The 14031-nt window shown below is 39.8% G+C and overlaps 1 protein-coding gene across 1 annotated transcript; it reads right to left on the bottom strand.

Moving 5' to 3' along the window:
• Window positions 1-1613: 1613 nt before the first annotated feature.
• LOC144695392 (platelet-activating factor receptor-like) lies at window positions 1614-13767 on the bottom strand. The gene is made up of 3 exons (XM_078566284.1): window positions 13608-13767; window positions 7356-7465; window positions 1614-3663 (listed from the first exon to the last, which is right to left on the bottom strand). Exons 2-3 carry the CDS (start codon window positions 7400-7402, stop codon window positions 2637-2639), a joined length of 1074 nt encoding a protein of 357 aa, XP_078422410.1. The 5' UTR covers window positions 7403-7465; window positions 13608-13767; the 3' UTR covers window positions 1614-2636.
• Between the last annotated feature and the right edge of the window lie 264 nt (window positions 13768-14031).

Genomic DNA, 14031 nt, shown 5'->3' with positions numbered 1-14031 from the left:
TAGTGTAGACATTAGTGCACTAAGGATTGTTCAGCAAATGCTGCCCAGTCATGGAATCAGATCTAACAGTAGACACTTTGTTTTGGGTTTTACAAGTATGGGCTGGTTGAGTACGGTCTGTACTCTGTATATTATGAACAACTAAAGGAACATGCTGTTTGATTCAATCAGCCAATTGCTGGGACATGCAGCCTACATACACACAAGGTTCGAGATTTGGTGTAAAGTGAAAATAGTGTTGTCAGGAAAATGTAACAGCTGCTTTAACAACCAGCTTCAAAACGATTTTCCATATTTGATACCAGCGGGAAAAGAAACATCAGTGACATATTCAATATTTTCCATTTTGAGTGGAGACAGGACATCTATAATAGAACATAAAGGTACCATTAAATACATAGCTTCTCTTACCAGTACACACTAGTTCAATTTTTGCTACTGATTTTTTTTCACCAAGTTAAGCCACACAGACTAGACAGTATAGACAATGGGTACGAAAAATTATCATTATGAACAATGTTATTGTATTATCTATACATGATGTTGGAGTACGCTTCAATAGTGCAGTGTCACATAAGTATTTTTTATTTATAATGTATCTGTGCAGCTGTTGAAATATAGCCTGCTAAAGGTTTTTGCCTCACTGCAATGCACAACCTACATTTTCCATCCTGGCTACTTTGCTGGTCCTCACAGCCTGTGTGTCCCTGGATTTGTTCTAGAAAATATCGTCACCCTACTGTCACTCTATGGTCGTCAACTGCCCCTCTATAGAGTAGAAATAATCTTTTTTTGCCTCTCCTCTACATCCATATCTGTTGAGAGCTCTGCTGTGACACACAATCTCATCTAACCCCTGGTTTTATATCTAAGTAATGTTGAATTTGAACAAAGTTCACAAGTTGGAGTATTATATACAGCTTTGGCACCCCTTTGCAGCATAAGGATTTAAAGCAAAGGAAAAGATGCAGTTTAGATTCATGAGGTGTTCCCAGGAACCACAGCTATGAGGAGAGATGTGAGGAGTTGGAGACTTTTTGCCAAAGCTGAGGTGATTAGGAGGACCTGAGAAAAGTTTCGGGATTGTTTATTATGGCATGTTAAGTAGTGATAGATAGTTTCCAGTGATTAAGGAAATGACATAGAGCGCACAAATTTCAGATGAACTTACTGTCTGAAAGGGCGGTAGAGGAAGAAACGCCAATTGTATTTAAAAGTACTTGGATATGCACTTTAAAATATTCTAATCTACAGGGCTATGGACCAAGAGCTAGAAAGGTGAGATTAGGCTGGATTGTCCTTTACCGATCATCACAGAGGCAATGGACCGAATGAAATCCTTCTGTCATGTACATTTCTATGATTCTATGGCTTCCATCAAAAAAATGAAGGGAATGAAAGGAAAAAATCTTTACACAGCAAGTAGTATTCCACACCTGGTGAGGTAGTGTGTCAAAATCATGCAAAAGGGAATTAACTAGCTGCTTGATAAATATGAAGGCATAAGGTGAATGAGCAGGAAAGTTGTATTGTACTGGGTGGTGGGTTTGGAGGAAACCATCAGCAGTGATTTGACACACCAAATAATTCTTTGATTCTGAGAGTCTTTCTTCCATAAATAATGTCAGATTTATTTTACACTTTGTGTGCCAGCATCCATTTATATACATTACCCGCATAATCGTTAAGACTTAATACAGTTAAAACAATCATGATGGAAGGCTAGATTCTGGCGCGTATTGCTTCCAGCGCTATAACTAGGCAAAGCCAAGGTCAGGACTTAAATGAAGAGTACAAAAAAAAAATTATAAATATTTTTTTAAAGTACAAAATGTAAGCAATAAAAAAGTGGAGTACTTCATCTACAAAGAGAATATTTAAATTAAGATCAAAAACTAGTTTTCAAAGAAGCAGAATAATCAGGATTGTTTCCAGTGGGGAAAAATACCAGTGTGATGTATGCGATCCCATTTTTCTTTTGAACATTGTGATGAATGGAACACTTATCAGTATACATGATCAGTAAAAAAGAATTCCCACATTAGCTGTAGGTCGGTTTATGTTCAGAGGAAAGATCTCACTTCCCAATACATGGCTCAGCGTTGTAACATTGTATCACGGCATGTCTTGCCTTATGTCCATTTGGCCTCATTACACTAAAAATGGTAAGACTCTTCCAGCAAATCTCCCTTCACCAAAACATTTCTCGAGCATCTTTTCATGGAGGCACTGCTGCTTTAAAGTCATCAACTTAGAAAATACAATTCAATTTTAGCCTTTGGTGCTCCTGGCACAGGCCTCCTCATGGCAATGGTGCATGTTGGGAATTTGGCTGCACTCCCCCGCCCTATGACTTTTCATCCATTAAAATTCAAAGATGAAAATTCACTCTGTGAGAATTTAAAAATTGCAGCAGACACAAGCGTCTTTTGAGTCACGCCAAGCTTCATTTGGTGCAGGATGCAACTGAAGAAACCTGATGGGATGCTTTGCAGCTGTAAAACCTGAGAATAAAGTCACCCAAGGATGGCCTGAATTTGTTTTTTTAACTCAGCTGAAAGTGTGTCAAGCGCTGTAGAGTGGTGAGTGCTGACATAGAATTTAAGGTTAGGCACCATTTCCTGTCAGTCTCAAGGCTACGAGGTAGTGAGTGAAGTTGACCTGATATGAGTTTCTGAGGCTTCAAATGTGTGCACCTGAAATGACAGGCAGCGCATCAATTTTCTGAATGTTTTCTTCAACTCTCTGCGAAATCTCTTTACGGAGAAGCAATAGATGATCGGATCAATGCAGCTGTTCATGCTCAACAAAGCTATGTTTAATTGGTGTACAATGTCCATGGCCTTGAGAGGGCCACAGTGTGGCACCCCTTTGGAGTTAGCTTTGCTTAGCTCCCAGGGGATTAGGAAAACATGATAGGGTAAAACGCAGACCAAAAACACTACAAGCATGCCCAGCACCATCGATTTAGCTAGCCTTCGATGGGCACCTTGAGAAGCTTTACCTTGAGATGAAAGAGCTTTCATTATTGAAACATAGCTGAGTAAAACAATCAGTAAGGATATGAGGAAGAACGTGAAAGATGCATATACATAAACTGTTCTGTCAGAGTATTCTTCAAAACATTTTGTGACGCTAAGTCCTTTCTTGAAAGACTGCTGCTGCATCAATGCAGGAACGGAGCATGCAAACCAAAATATCCAAACAGCCACACAGGTGTAAATGGATCCTATCGGCTTATTGAAAGGAATGTTCTGTCTTCTCATTCGGACTGTGCAGTATCTGTTAATGCTAATGAGGATCATAAACGTGATGGCACTATATGTTGCCATGTAGTAGAATGCCCCAGCTAGTCGGCAGATGACTTCTGAAAAGATCCAGTCTCCCCCTTTAAAATAGTAAACCACCCAAAATGGTAGAGTGAGAATAAACAGGATGTCGGCCAGAGACAGGTTAATCAGATACACGCGGATTGCTTTTTTAACCTTCCTGTCATTCCGTAGAAATGTCAGCAGTGCAATGAAATTCCCAAAGAGTCCAACAACCAGGACCAGCAAGTAGACGAGTGGTAGAATGAAGTTCTGAACAGGATCCCAGGTGTCACAGGCCACTGCTGATGGGCCTATCGAGCTGTAGTTCTCACTGGAGTTCATCATTATCCCTCTGTAGAAAAATAAAGCAAGTATAAGGGCAGGTGAAATTAAAATTCTGTCAATGCACATGAGGAATTATAGGTCATCCTAAAAGCTGTTTTCAGCTAATATTTGAAAAATTAATAACAGGAAATAAAGGCAAAAACTGACAAGTTCTGAAATTATGGGCTCTCATCAACTTAAAGAGCCTCACCTTTTTTTAGGCCAAATTCGTGAGAAATAAATAATGTGCATTATCAGCAAAGGATTATTAATATGCTAATTTGAAATAAATTAGGAATAAGAACACAATTAATTAATTTCCCTACTGCACTTAGGCTGCCCCTTTGTATATGGGAAGCAAGGCCGATTGCATCACTAAATTCCTACCCAGCTGTTGTCTAATCCCTGTGCCCAAGCTCCCATGGGGACAATGACAGATACAATAGTCTGTCATTTATGTCTGTCATTCTAGCTGATCTAGATAAAAGAGGAATGGGGAGAGGTCATTTTAATGTTCCAGAAATGTTTCCATCTATAATGTTGGATTGGTTTCATTGAACACAGCAGAAAGCCAAGCTAAAATCCACCCCACTTGTTTTAAAGTGGAACTAATTTCCATGTAACTCTAACCTATTAATAAACAGGGCATAATGGGGTAGATCTTGACTTTGTATAAAACATGGGGAGACAATGGTGTAGTGGTATTGTCACTGAACCGGTATTCCAGAGACTCAGGGGACCCAGGTTTTAATCCCGCCATGGCAGATGGTAGAATTTGAATTCAATAAAAATCTGGAATTAGAAGTCTAATGATGACCATGAAACCATTGTCGATTGTCGTAAAACCCCATCTGGTTCACTAATGCCCTTTATGGAATGAAATCTACCGTCCCTACCTGGTCTGGCCTACATGTGACTCCAGACCCACAGCAATGTGTTGACTCTTAAATGCCCTCTGAACAAGGGCAGTTGGGGATGAGCAATAAATGCTGGCCTAGCCTGTGACGCCTGCATCCCATGAATGAATTAAAAAAAAGACGAGAACGGATTAGGATCCAATGGAAGTAAAAATCGGCAGAGATGTATTTTCCCAATGTTAATAGCCTTGTAGGAGGTATTGTGGCACAGTGGATAGCTTCCCTTCCTCTGAGCCAGAAGCTCTGGGTTCAAGTCTCATTCTAGGACTTGATGACCATGGAAGGCGTATGCCTAACATGGCCAAATAGGTTGATTATCAATCTGTGGGCCTTTTGGTTATGCCTATGGCAGTGGTAAGAGTGGGAGAGTCTCCTTGTCAGCCATAGCCTGCAGGAGGCAACAGCAAACCAATGCAGTACCTTGCCAAGCATAACCGTGGCCTAACACATGGAAGTCTATGGCCACCAATGCCCTCTTAGGTCATGCTACCTGAAGAGAGAAAGATGGCTTTGTATGAGAGAGATGATGGTGCATGGTGTTAGCTACTATATTGAGAATGTAAGCTGTGCAGGATTATTGGCACTTATTTTTCAATCCAGAATGAACAATGACCTCAAAACCCACCAAACCCATCTGTTGACAATTAGAAACATCAGTGTAAACATTTCAAAGGCTCTCCGAGGTAACAGCAATTAGTGAAAATTGGTGCCTGACTTGTTAGGTTTAGATAATAATTGAAAGCAGTTTCAGCAATATTTCTATAATATTTGGCAGCTTTATGAGTTAAAACATGACTCATATGAGGGAAGCCATGCTTAATAACTCTCTGAGAGACATAATAGCATTTCAGTATCAAACATGGGCATTCAGGAAGGCCACAAAGTAACAGATTATTTCTAAATATTTGTATTTTGAAAGATGCAATTGCAATACATTTATGTAATAGGTCAACCTCATGGCAGAGCATTGGAGTTTTCCGTATCATCAGGTTTATGAGTCATTTGGTAAATGATGTGTACAATTCTGAAGACTTCTTTTTACTGCCCCTCAGGTTCCAAGAGTGCATTATTGTGGGAAAATGGTTATATTCTACTTCAAGGACTTAAGAAATGATAAACTTTCTTATAGATTTTAGGGGAACTTTTCAGCTAGTTTATTAATTTTAACAGATGGCAGAATGTATGTAATTTTTCAACAGGTGCAAATATACCAGAGTGAAAAAATTCTCTCTTTGCTCCTAATTTCCTCTCCTACATAGACTCATTCCGGTGGTATAGTTTCTCAAGCATTTAGCAATCTGGCAGCTCTCACCCAAGGGGGCATTCTTTATGAGTGAGTGGCAGCAGGCTATGGGCATTGCCGCTGTCTTCATTTTGATCTCCTCTAGTGTTTGAGACCAGGAATGTCTTTGCAGCTGCACCGTTTTAACTTTGTTGTCAGTACAATGGAAACCTCCTTTATGTAGCCTAGGAATGTCCAGGGAACTGCTTCCCCTCCGCCATTGCTCTCACAAAGTTACAATAGCAGAGCAGGAGTAGTTTCCAGGGAATACCTGGCCCATGTTTCGACATTTCCCATCACTGCTCAACAAAGGCTCCAACTTTCCCCCTCACTAACTGGTGGATCCTGAGGTCAGTTGGAACAATGCTGAGATCAGCTTATTCAGCATAGATGAGGATTGAACCCAGGATATTGCTATCCTATTCATCTCTGTAACAGACAAGTTGCATAAGATGCATTTACTCTCAACCATCAGTGGAGTCCTAACATTCATAGATCTGTATGAATTTTAATCACATTACCTTGTTTTGAGAAACTGATAGAAACCAGAAAATCTTGGCTATTAGCATATCAGTAAATGATGTCTCTGGTGCATTTATTTCAGAATTGACTGGGTAATTTGCTGACAACTCACCACATGCTGTTCAAGTTGCCTCAGTGGTTGACGTGATATTAAACCCTGTGAAACCAGCTATCTGAGGCGAACATAGTTGTCAGCATCTTGATTTCATATCAAAATGTATAGTTCAGCACTGAAACTTGTCATTAGGGACACAGCAGGTTTGTTCCAAGACATATAACAGACTCCATAGCATCCAAGCAGCAAACAAATTCAGTGAATAAAAACTGAATCACTCAACCCATTCCCTGTTAAAACTTGAATATGGAAATTAGTGTGATGTAAATAATACTTTCCATTATTTTACATCACAGTCTGAATCATTCACTTAGTCATATTTTGTATTTGTTTCCTATTGAAATGAATGGGAATAGATTGCTGCTGATGCAACTATATTATTGCATGTTGAAGTCATGGTAAAGAGATAATCAGAAAGCTTCTTTTTCCTGTCAGAAGAGTCTCAGGTTTTTAATCAAACCGATGAAGTGTTTCCCACCATCGGTAACTCGACAGCCAGTGGCACAATTCCAACAGAAGACAGTGCTGGGTGCCAGAGTTGCCACTCTCCCCACAAGATATGTTGCTTTACTTCCACAACAGGCTTTTTATCACATGGTACTGAGGTAAAAAAATAACACATTGGCTCACCCACCAAGAGTTTGAGTGGTCTGCAACTTGTAGCAAAGATTGAGTGATTGCAGAGTTTGTTTAACAGCAGTAACACATGAAAAAGAAGATATTTTACATAATTTCTCCCTCAATGAGGGAGCCATAAATGATGCAATGGATTGTTGAGAAATAGGCATCTTATACGCTTTCTCTTTTACAGGGAAAGAAATTACCAGCAATGCCGTTATTGGGGATAATAGAGACTGGACAGTGAAACAGCAGCGCAAACTTACCCCAAATTTGGGGGCTCCTCAGTCACGATCCACAATTGTGACCCCATTTTGTTTGTAGCTTCTTTCAGAGGGTTCTCTAGATTGCTCTACGGTATACAGTCAGTGGTACCCTATGAGAATGGAACATTGAATGTTAATACAGTAATGCACACTTATACCAGATTCAAGAACTGCCCACTCACAGTCTGTAGAAAAATTCCTTTCACATCTAGCTTCCTGCATTGCTGGTGCTGACTGCTATTTTTGTGAATACAGTTGGCTGATTAGAGCTCTCTTAGCCCAGATCCTTTGCCTGCTTGCGGCCAGCTTAATATAGTTAATGCACTAAAGCATTGGAAAAATTAAATAGGATGCTTTTGAGTGCATCCTAAGATGTTTAGCAAAGCAGCAGATTTGATGGGTTAAACAGTCTCTCTTTTCTTGTTTTCTTATTGCAATATTTTCAATCTTAAATATTCAATGACAAGGTGATCAGTTATGTCGCCTCTGTCATTTGGGGGTTTAATATTACAGAAATTAAAGCTCCATTACTGGCAATATCGGAATTGTACTGGTGTTATTTTTACAAGGACTAGACAAAGATATAGAGTAAGGAAAATCAAGCTATTTTTCTTTACTGGGATACAGCTAATTGCAAAGGCTCTAATCTTTAGGATCTGTCAGTTTTCCATATGGCTGTGACAAGGAACACAGACAACCTGCTGTTAGAGTGTAATATTTAATCCTCATCACACCTATGCAGTTAAGTGCCAGCTCTGAGGAATAAACAAATAAGAACAGCCTGTAGATTTCTTTATCTTGGAAAATGGAGAGAATCATAAGTTGGTACTTTCTAAACTGAGAACTGTTTCAAAATAAATAAAAATTATTGATGGCAAGGCATCAGTCACCAGACACTGGGGTTCTGTCATGGGACATAGCTATGGAATTCATGGAGCTGAGGGGGAGACACTAATTGTGAATGAGCTGTAGCTTTGTTATTGGTCAGTCAAAGGGCTTCTGTAACAGAAGGTGGTGGTGTGTTGACTGAATTCTATTTCTTCAGATACCATGGTCTAAGAGGGCATTGGTGACCATGGTCCATGATTATGCTTGGCAAAGTATTGCAGTGCTTTGTCATTGCCCTCTGCAGTCTGGCTGACCAGGAAACTCTCTTGCTCTTATCCCCTACCATCAGGCATATTGAAAGGATTTATAGGCTGACAATCAACCTGTATGGCCACATTATGAACACATCTTCTGTAGCCATTAAGTCCCAGAGTGAGACTAGAACCCGGAGCTTCTGGCCCAGAGGTAGGGATGCTACCACTGGGCCACAAGACCTCCCTTATGACTGAATCATTGAGGTTAAAAATAGCAAGTGCTCCCCAGCCCACACTTCAGTTGCTTGCAGTGTACAGTTTCTGGTAGAGTTTCTGTAACAACTTGAAGAGAATCCAAAAATCATTGTGAACTCAAAACAGTTTCCAAAACTGCTCCTGTTCTTTTCCCCTTTACTTAGCCAGCCTGCAAACACACCAGGGTGCTCCCTACCCTTCCTTTAAAACCAAGGGGTAGTAACTGGACATTGCTGTGCCCATTTCATGGATAGCAGCCTAAGAGGGGCATTAGGCCCCTAACAAGTGAAGAAGTCAGGTCTGTTTCACTCAGGATGCCAACGAAAGATGTTTTTCTAAACTATTCCTGTGGAGCGAGGAGGAGCAAGAGCCACCAAGTCCACAATATCCCAATCAAACCTGCCTACAGGATGTAAAATTAAAGGCTCTGTGTCTTACTCTGTGTGTTGTCAGTGAATGAATCCTGTGGTACAAAGGCTTGTAAACTCACAATGTCTCTCCATGGTTAATAGACATTCACATCAGCAGTTTTTGGATAAATGATGCATTTATAAGAAAACAATTGTAATAAACTTTTACAATATACAACATCCTGTAGAAACCCCCCATATATTGCGCTTTGGTGAGCATAACCACATAGGAGATGCTAATCACTTTCTCCCTTTGATTTTCACACTAAAAAGACAGAAAAGGACAGAATGTTGGGTGTTAAGAATTTGATAGTTACAGAAATGCATATTGAAAGAGATTCTAAAAACAAAAATCAGCAGCTGAAGAAAAGTTATTAAACGCTGCCATTCTGTGAAGAGACCAAAAGTGGTAGGTCTGAAGAGTGAGTGAACCTTGGTTCTGTTTGCTAACCACTTAACCATAGAACTCAGTCAGAAGATTCTACCTGTGGTGTTTGAAGAGACATAGCTTGGTAATAGTGGTGGTTTTCCCCTCTTTGAAAAGATAAAATGATCCATCAGCTATTTATTCATTTTCACGGCTTATTCCCTAAACACTGGACTTGAGCACACATTTTTTTGTTTGCTTCTAATAGCAAACATGCTGAGTAATATAAGGCATAAAATGTGTGCAATTGTCCTGTGGAATAGTAAAATCTGAGTCCATGCCTGCATTCCCACCTCCCTCTCTCAACACATATGTTCCCTCCTGACACCAAACTGCCTGGTGTGGAAGCTTCCTCACAAGATGGAAATAAAATCAGAGGGTCAGCTGAGTCTCCGAAATCTGTACACCTCATACCATCCAACTGCACAGTGACACTTGCAGAGCTATGGAGCACAAACATGTGCTCTCGGGCAACTAGTCTTGTAGTGTGGAGAGGGGGCAGCTTAGTGGTTAAAAAAAAAGTAACAACAGCAAAAGTGATTAAAACAAACTGCTTGGGATACATATGCTTTAAAAAAAGACAGAAAGGCTAGCTTGACATTGAAATTCAGCAAATAACAAAACAAAAGAAGAAGTGTTTTAGTCCGGCTCTTGCCTATGCAAACACCATCTGCTCTACTTCCCACACACATGAAAAGGCCAATGTAGAACCAAGGTCCAGTATCCAATTGCGGTTCGTGGTGAGGGTGGAAGCACATACTCTGTATGTCTGTGATACTAACAGCTGCAAAGTCTATGCCATTTCTCAGTAATTACACAGTTAAAATATACAACTTCCTTGTTTGGCCAGCTATATAAGCCAACAAAATATGTAAATACCTATGCCATTGACGCACATCCTTACAACAAACACATCTACAGTAACTACAAGCACTTCAGCAGTATAACTGATAAAGCATCTGTATGGTAATAGTGGTTAAGTGGTTAAAATGAAACACTCAAGATCCATTTCAGCCTCTGTTTAACAAGTTTGAATCCTGTCACCCACGTAAAGGAATTTCCCCTGAATAAAAGAGCAGTTAAATTGTTTGCCTTGGGTAGCAGAAATCCAGCAATCTCTAATATGTGTACCAGAGATGGTGGAATGCAGGTTTGTGCCTCTGTGGGAAAATGCTGAGTGGAGACCAATCATTGTCATACAGGAAGAGAGAAGTTGGAAGGGATGTTATCTCAGACACTGTTGTGCACCAGCTATTGGGAATGCCAATGCCTCTCAGCCTAGAGAGTGTGTGGTCCATTGAAACCCTACAAAAGCAAAGCGAGGGAGAATAAACAATTTAAAATAAAATTTATTTTCTCTCATTTGGTCGAGTGTCTAATTAACATTGCACTTAAGCTACATATTGATTATAGATAGATTTTTATAAAGATTATTTTAAGATTGCAGACTAATACTGTGTCTGTATGTGGAGGGATTTACAGTGGTAGGACCTGGAATATTTTGATGTCATCATATCTGGCATTACAAATTCAGTTTTTTTATTGCAACATTGATTTTTTTAAAAACCACATCACAACAGTCGAGGGTGTAGCAGGTACATGATCTATTATAATGCAAATTCACAATGACCAGTGTTCACAATGGGTTTCTTGGCAGCTGTCCTGAGTTATCATGAACTTAATAAAGCCATTTGCTAAGTGTGCAGAGGATGTAGTGTGGCATTGAGCTTCACTGATTAGGGAGGTCCCAGAGTAGATTCTCAATCTGTACAAGCTAGTGATTTTGAGCCAAATGGCCATGAGGGGGCTACTTTTGACTCAGTGCCATCAAATTGGCTAGGAAGCAAAGAACTATATGTAAATAACAAAAGTAATCAGCTAAGCCTGATCACTGCACAGAGACCCCTGCTGGAAGCGTGCATTCATTGAGGAGCAGATAGAACTTGGCTGTGTCAACCCCAATATTCAAATATGCAACACTCAAAATCTAAGTTGGCACATAAACAATTGGACATTATAGCAGAGGGCTGCCAACCACACATGTGGAAACAAACTATGACACATGTCAACATGCTAACTTCAATGAAAATTAAATGGGGAAAGGTGTATCATGGGCAGTCGACCCAGTATTGCTCATTTCACATTATTGTCATTAGAATTAAAAGAAGAGAAAGACTCGTATTTATAAAACACTTCTCATAACCACAGAACATCAGAAAGCATTTTATAGCCAATGAGGTACTTTGTCAGCATCGTGGTCATGTCAGAATTGCAGCAACCAATTTGAATGCAGCCAGCTCCCACAAATGTGATGTGGTAATGACCAGACAAACTGCTTTCATGATGATGGATGAGGAATAAATATTGGTCCAAGTGGCCAGGACGCTGGGAATAACACGACCCCTGCTCTACTTTAAAATAACAATATGGAATATTTTACACCTGCCTGAGAGGGCAGACAGGATCACAGTTTAATGTCTTATCCAAAATATAATACCTCCAACAGTGCAGCATTGGACTGTCAGCCTAGATTTTTGTGCTTGAGTCCTGGAGTGGGACTTGAATCTGCAACTTTCTGACCCTGTATGAGGTGCTACCAACTGAGCCATGGCCCATGCTAATTACAATAAATACCTCCAGGAGAGGAGGGGAGAAAATTAGTTCTGGGATTTTCCGGCCTCCTAAGTCCATTGACTTTTGGCAGGATTGGACAATCCAGGTCGTGAGCGGAGCTGGAAAATACCACCCTAGATGTAGGTAGGAGGAGGTGGGCGGGGGGAGGAAATACGTTATTTTATTAATTTGAAAAGGCAGACTAATTTAAAAACCTAAGTTGTTAATATTAGCAATTAATATTCTGTAGCGAATGGTTAAATTGAAAAGAGGTTAGCAGATTTGGATCTCTCAATGAGATGGAGAATAAGAATCGTCAGCTGCTGATTTGTCACTGTGAGTATTGACTTCAATATCCAACACCAAAGGACAATGTTGCTGCATTGGAAAATTTTGGAAGTATGTTCGATTTCTGGAATAACTGGAATTAGACTAGAATAACTGGAACTGGGATGTTCTGGAATTCCAGAACAACCAGTTAGAAAATGTCATTCAACACTCACCAAAGTTAAGTAAGTTCATGTTTCAGGAGATCCTACAAATATTTGCAATGTAGTTTCGAATTCACTTTACTTATATTTATTACCACTAAACCAGTACAATATTAAATTACTTCAGTACAAAGCAAAATCACAAATAAAACATCTTGCAAGATATCACATTTGAAGACAATGTTCATTTAAGTGATCAGTACCCTTTTTAAACTGTTGGTGGAACTGATAACCAATCAGAAGAACCAGAGAGAAATTTAAAAAGACAGCGCACTTAATCAACGTACATGCTGAGGAATAATACACAATGCTGTGTTCACATCTGATTTATCAAATAATCAAAAAAAATTACAAGAACACAATTTGTAAATTGTTGGCAGATTTCTCATTCTGTTTTGTTTTCCAATTTTCTGTATATCAGTTCTGCACATGCCTTCAGATGTTTACAAAATTTGAATTGCAGAAGTGATGTGCTGCGCCACAAGGTGTAAGTTGTGGGTTTGTGGCACCTCACCCACACAATGTGTTCGCATTTTCAGCCAAGTCCGCAGAGAGTGAGCAGACCAGCAGAAGTGAGGTGCTGCACCCTGAGGAGAGCAATGTCAGGTGACTTGATCCAATCCACTTGTCGCTCTCCCAACAGGTGATTACAGAGTGGTACTGGCAGATACCTGCTGGAGTTAGTCAGCATACCTTCCCTTCCTCTCAACAAGGGGATGGTAGTAGATAGAGGCTGCTGAAAAAGCTGGGGTAAATGAAATAACTGCAATAGCAATGCAGCTAATGCCTAATTCCCAAATGTACGTTCATATAAATGTGTAAGTTCTGATACACCATGTAAATCCACTGAAACCACAAAATAAAATAGTGTCGAAAATTATTTTTGTCCTGCGCAAAGCAGACAAGATTCAAACTTTAACACCTTCAAACTTCTTTTTGTTTATAGATACAGAAACGAAGGTTGAAACACTCACCCTGAGTCACCAAGCAAAGCAACCAGTCATCTGTGAATTCAGAAACTGCTGAAGAAACAATCTGGAGGGAATCCTTGCAGTGACATATTCCTAGTGCATTTTACACACTAGTAGCCAGTGGAGTTGTTTGTTCACATACACTGAATAAACTAATAAAGGATTGAAAATGTCCAGTTCTCTTGACAGTTGCTGCTCAGGCACACCCCTTCTCATTCATTGGCCAGTGGTTTGTTTTGAAACTCCCCACGACTGCTCAGATCGTGTCTGATCCATTTCATCTTTTTTTATATATCAATTTGATCAAAGCCTTCTCGTAAATTACTCATGGTAAGGATGTCTTCCCCACTTCACTTGTGAGGTGCTGTGGTAAGTGAGTGGAATTTTTTTAAATTCATAAATTTTCAGTGGGACTTTCTGCTTTATA

Source organism: Cetorhinus maximus, chromosome 21 (assembly GCF_964194155.1).
Source record: "Cetorhinus maximus chromosome 21, sCetMax3.hap1.1, whole genome shotgun sequence".
Lineage (NCBI taxonomy): Eukaryota > Metazoa > Chordata > Chondrichthyes > Lamniformes > Cetorhinidae > Cetorhinus > Cetorhinus maximus.
Note: the sequence above shows the minus strand (reverse complement) of the source record. Positions and strands in the feature narration are given on the sequence as shown.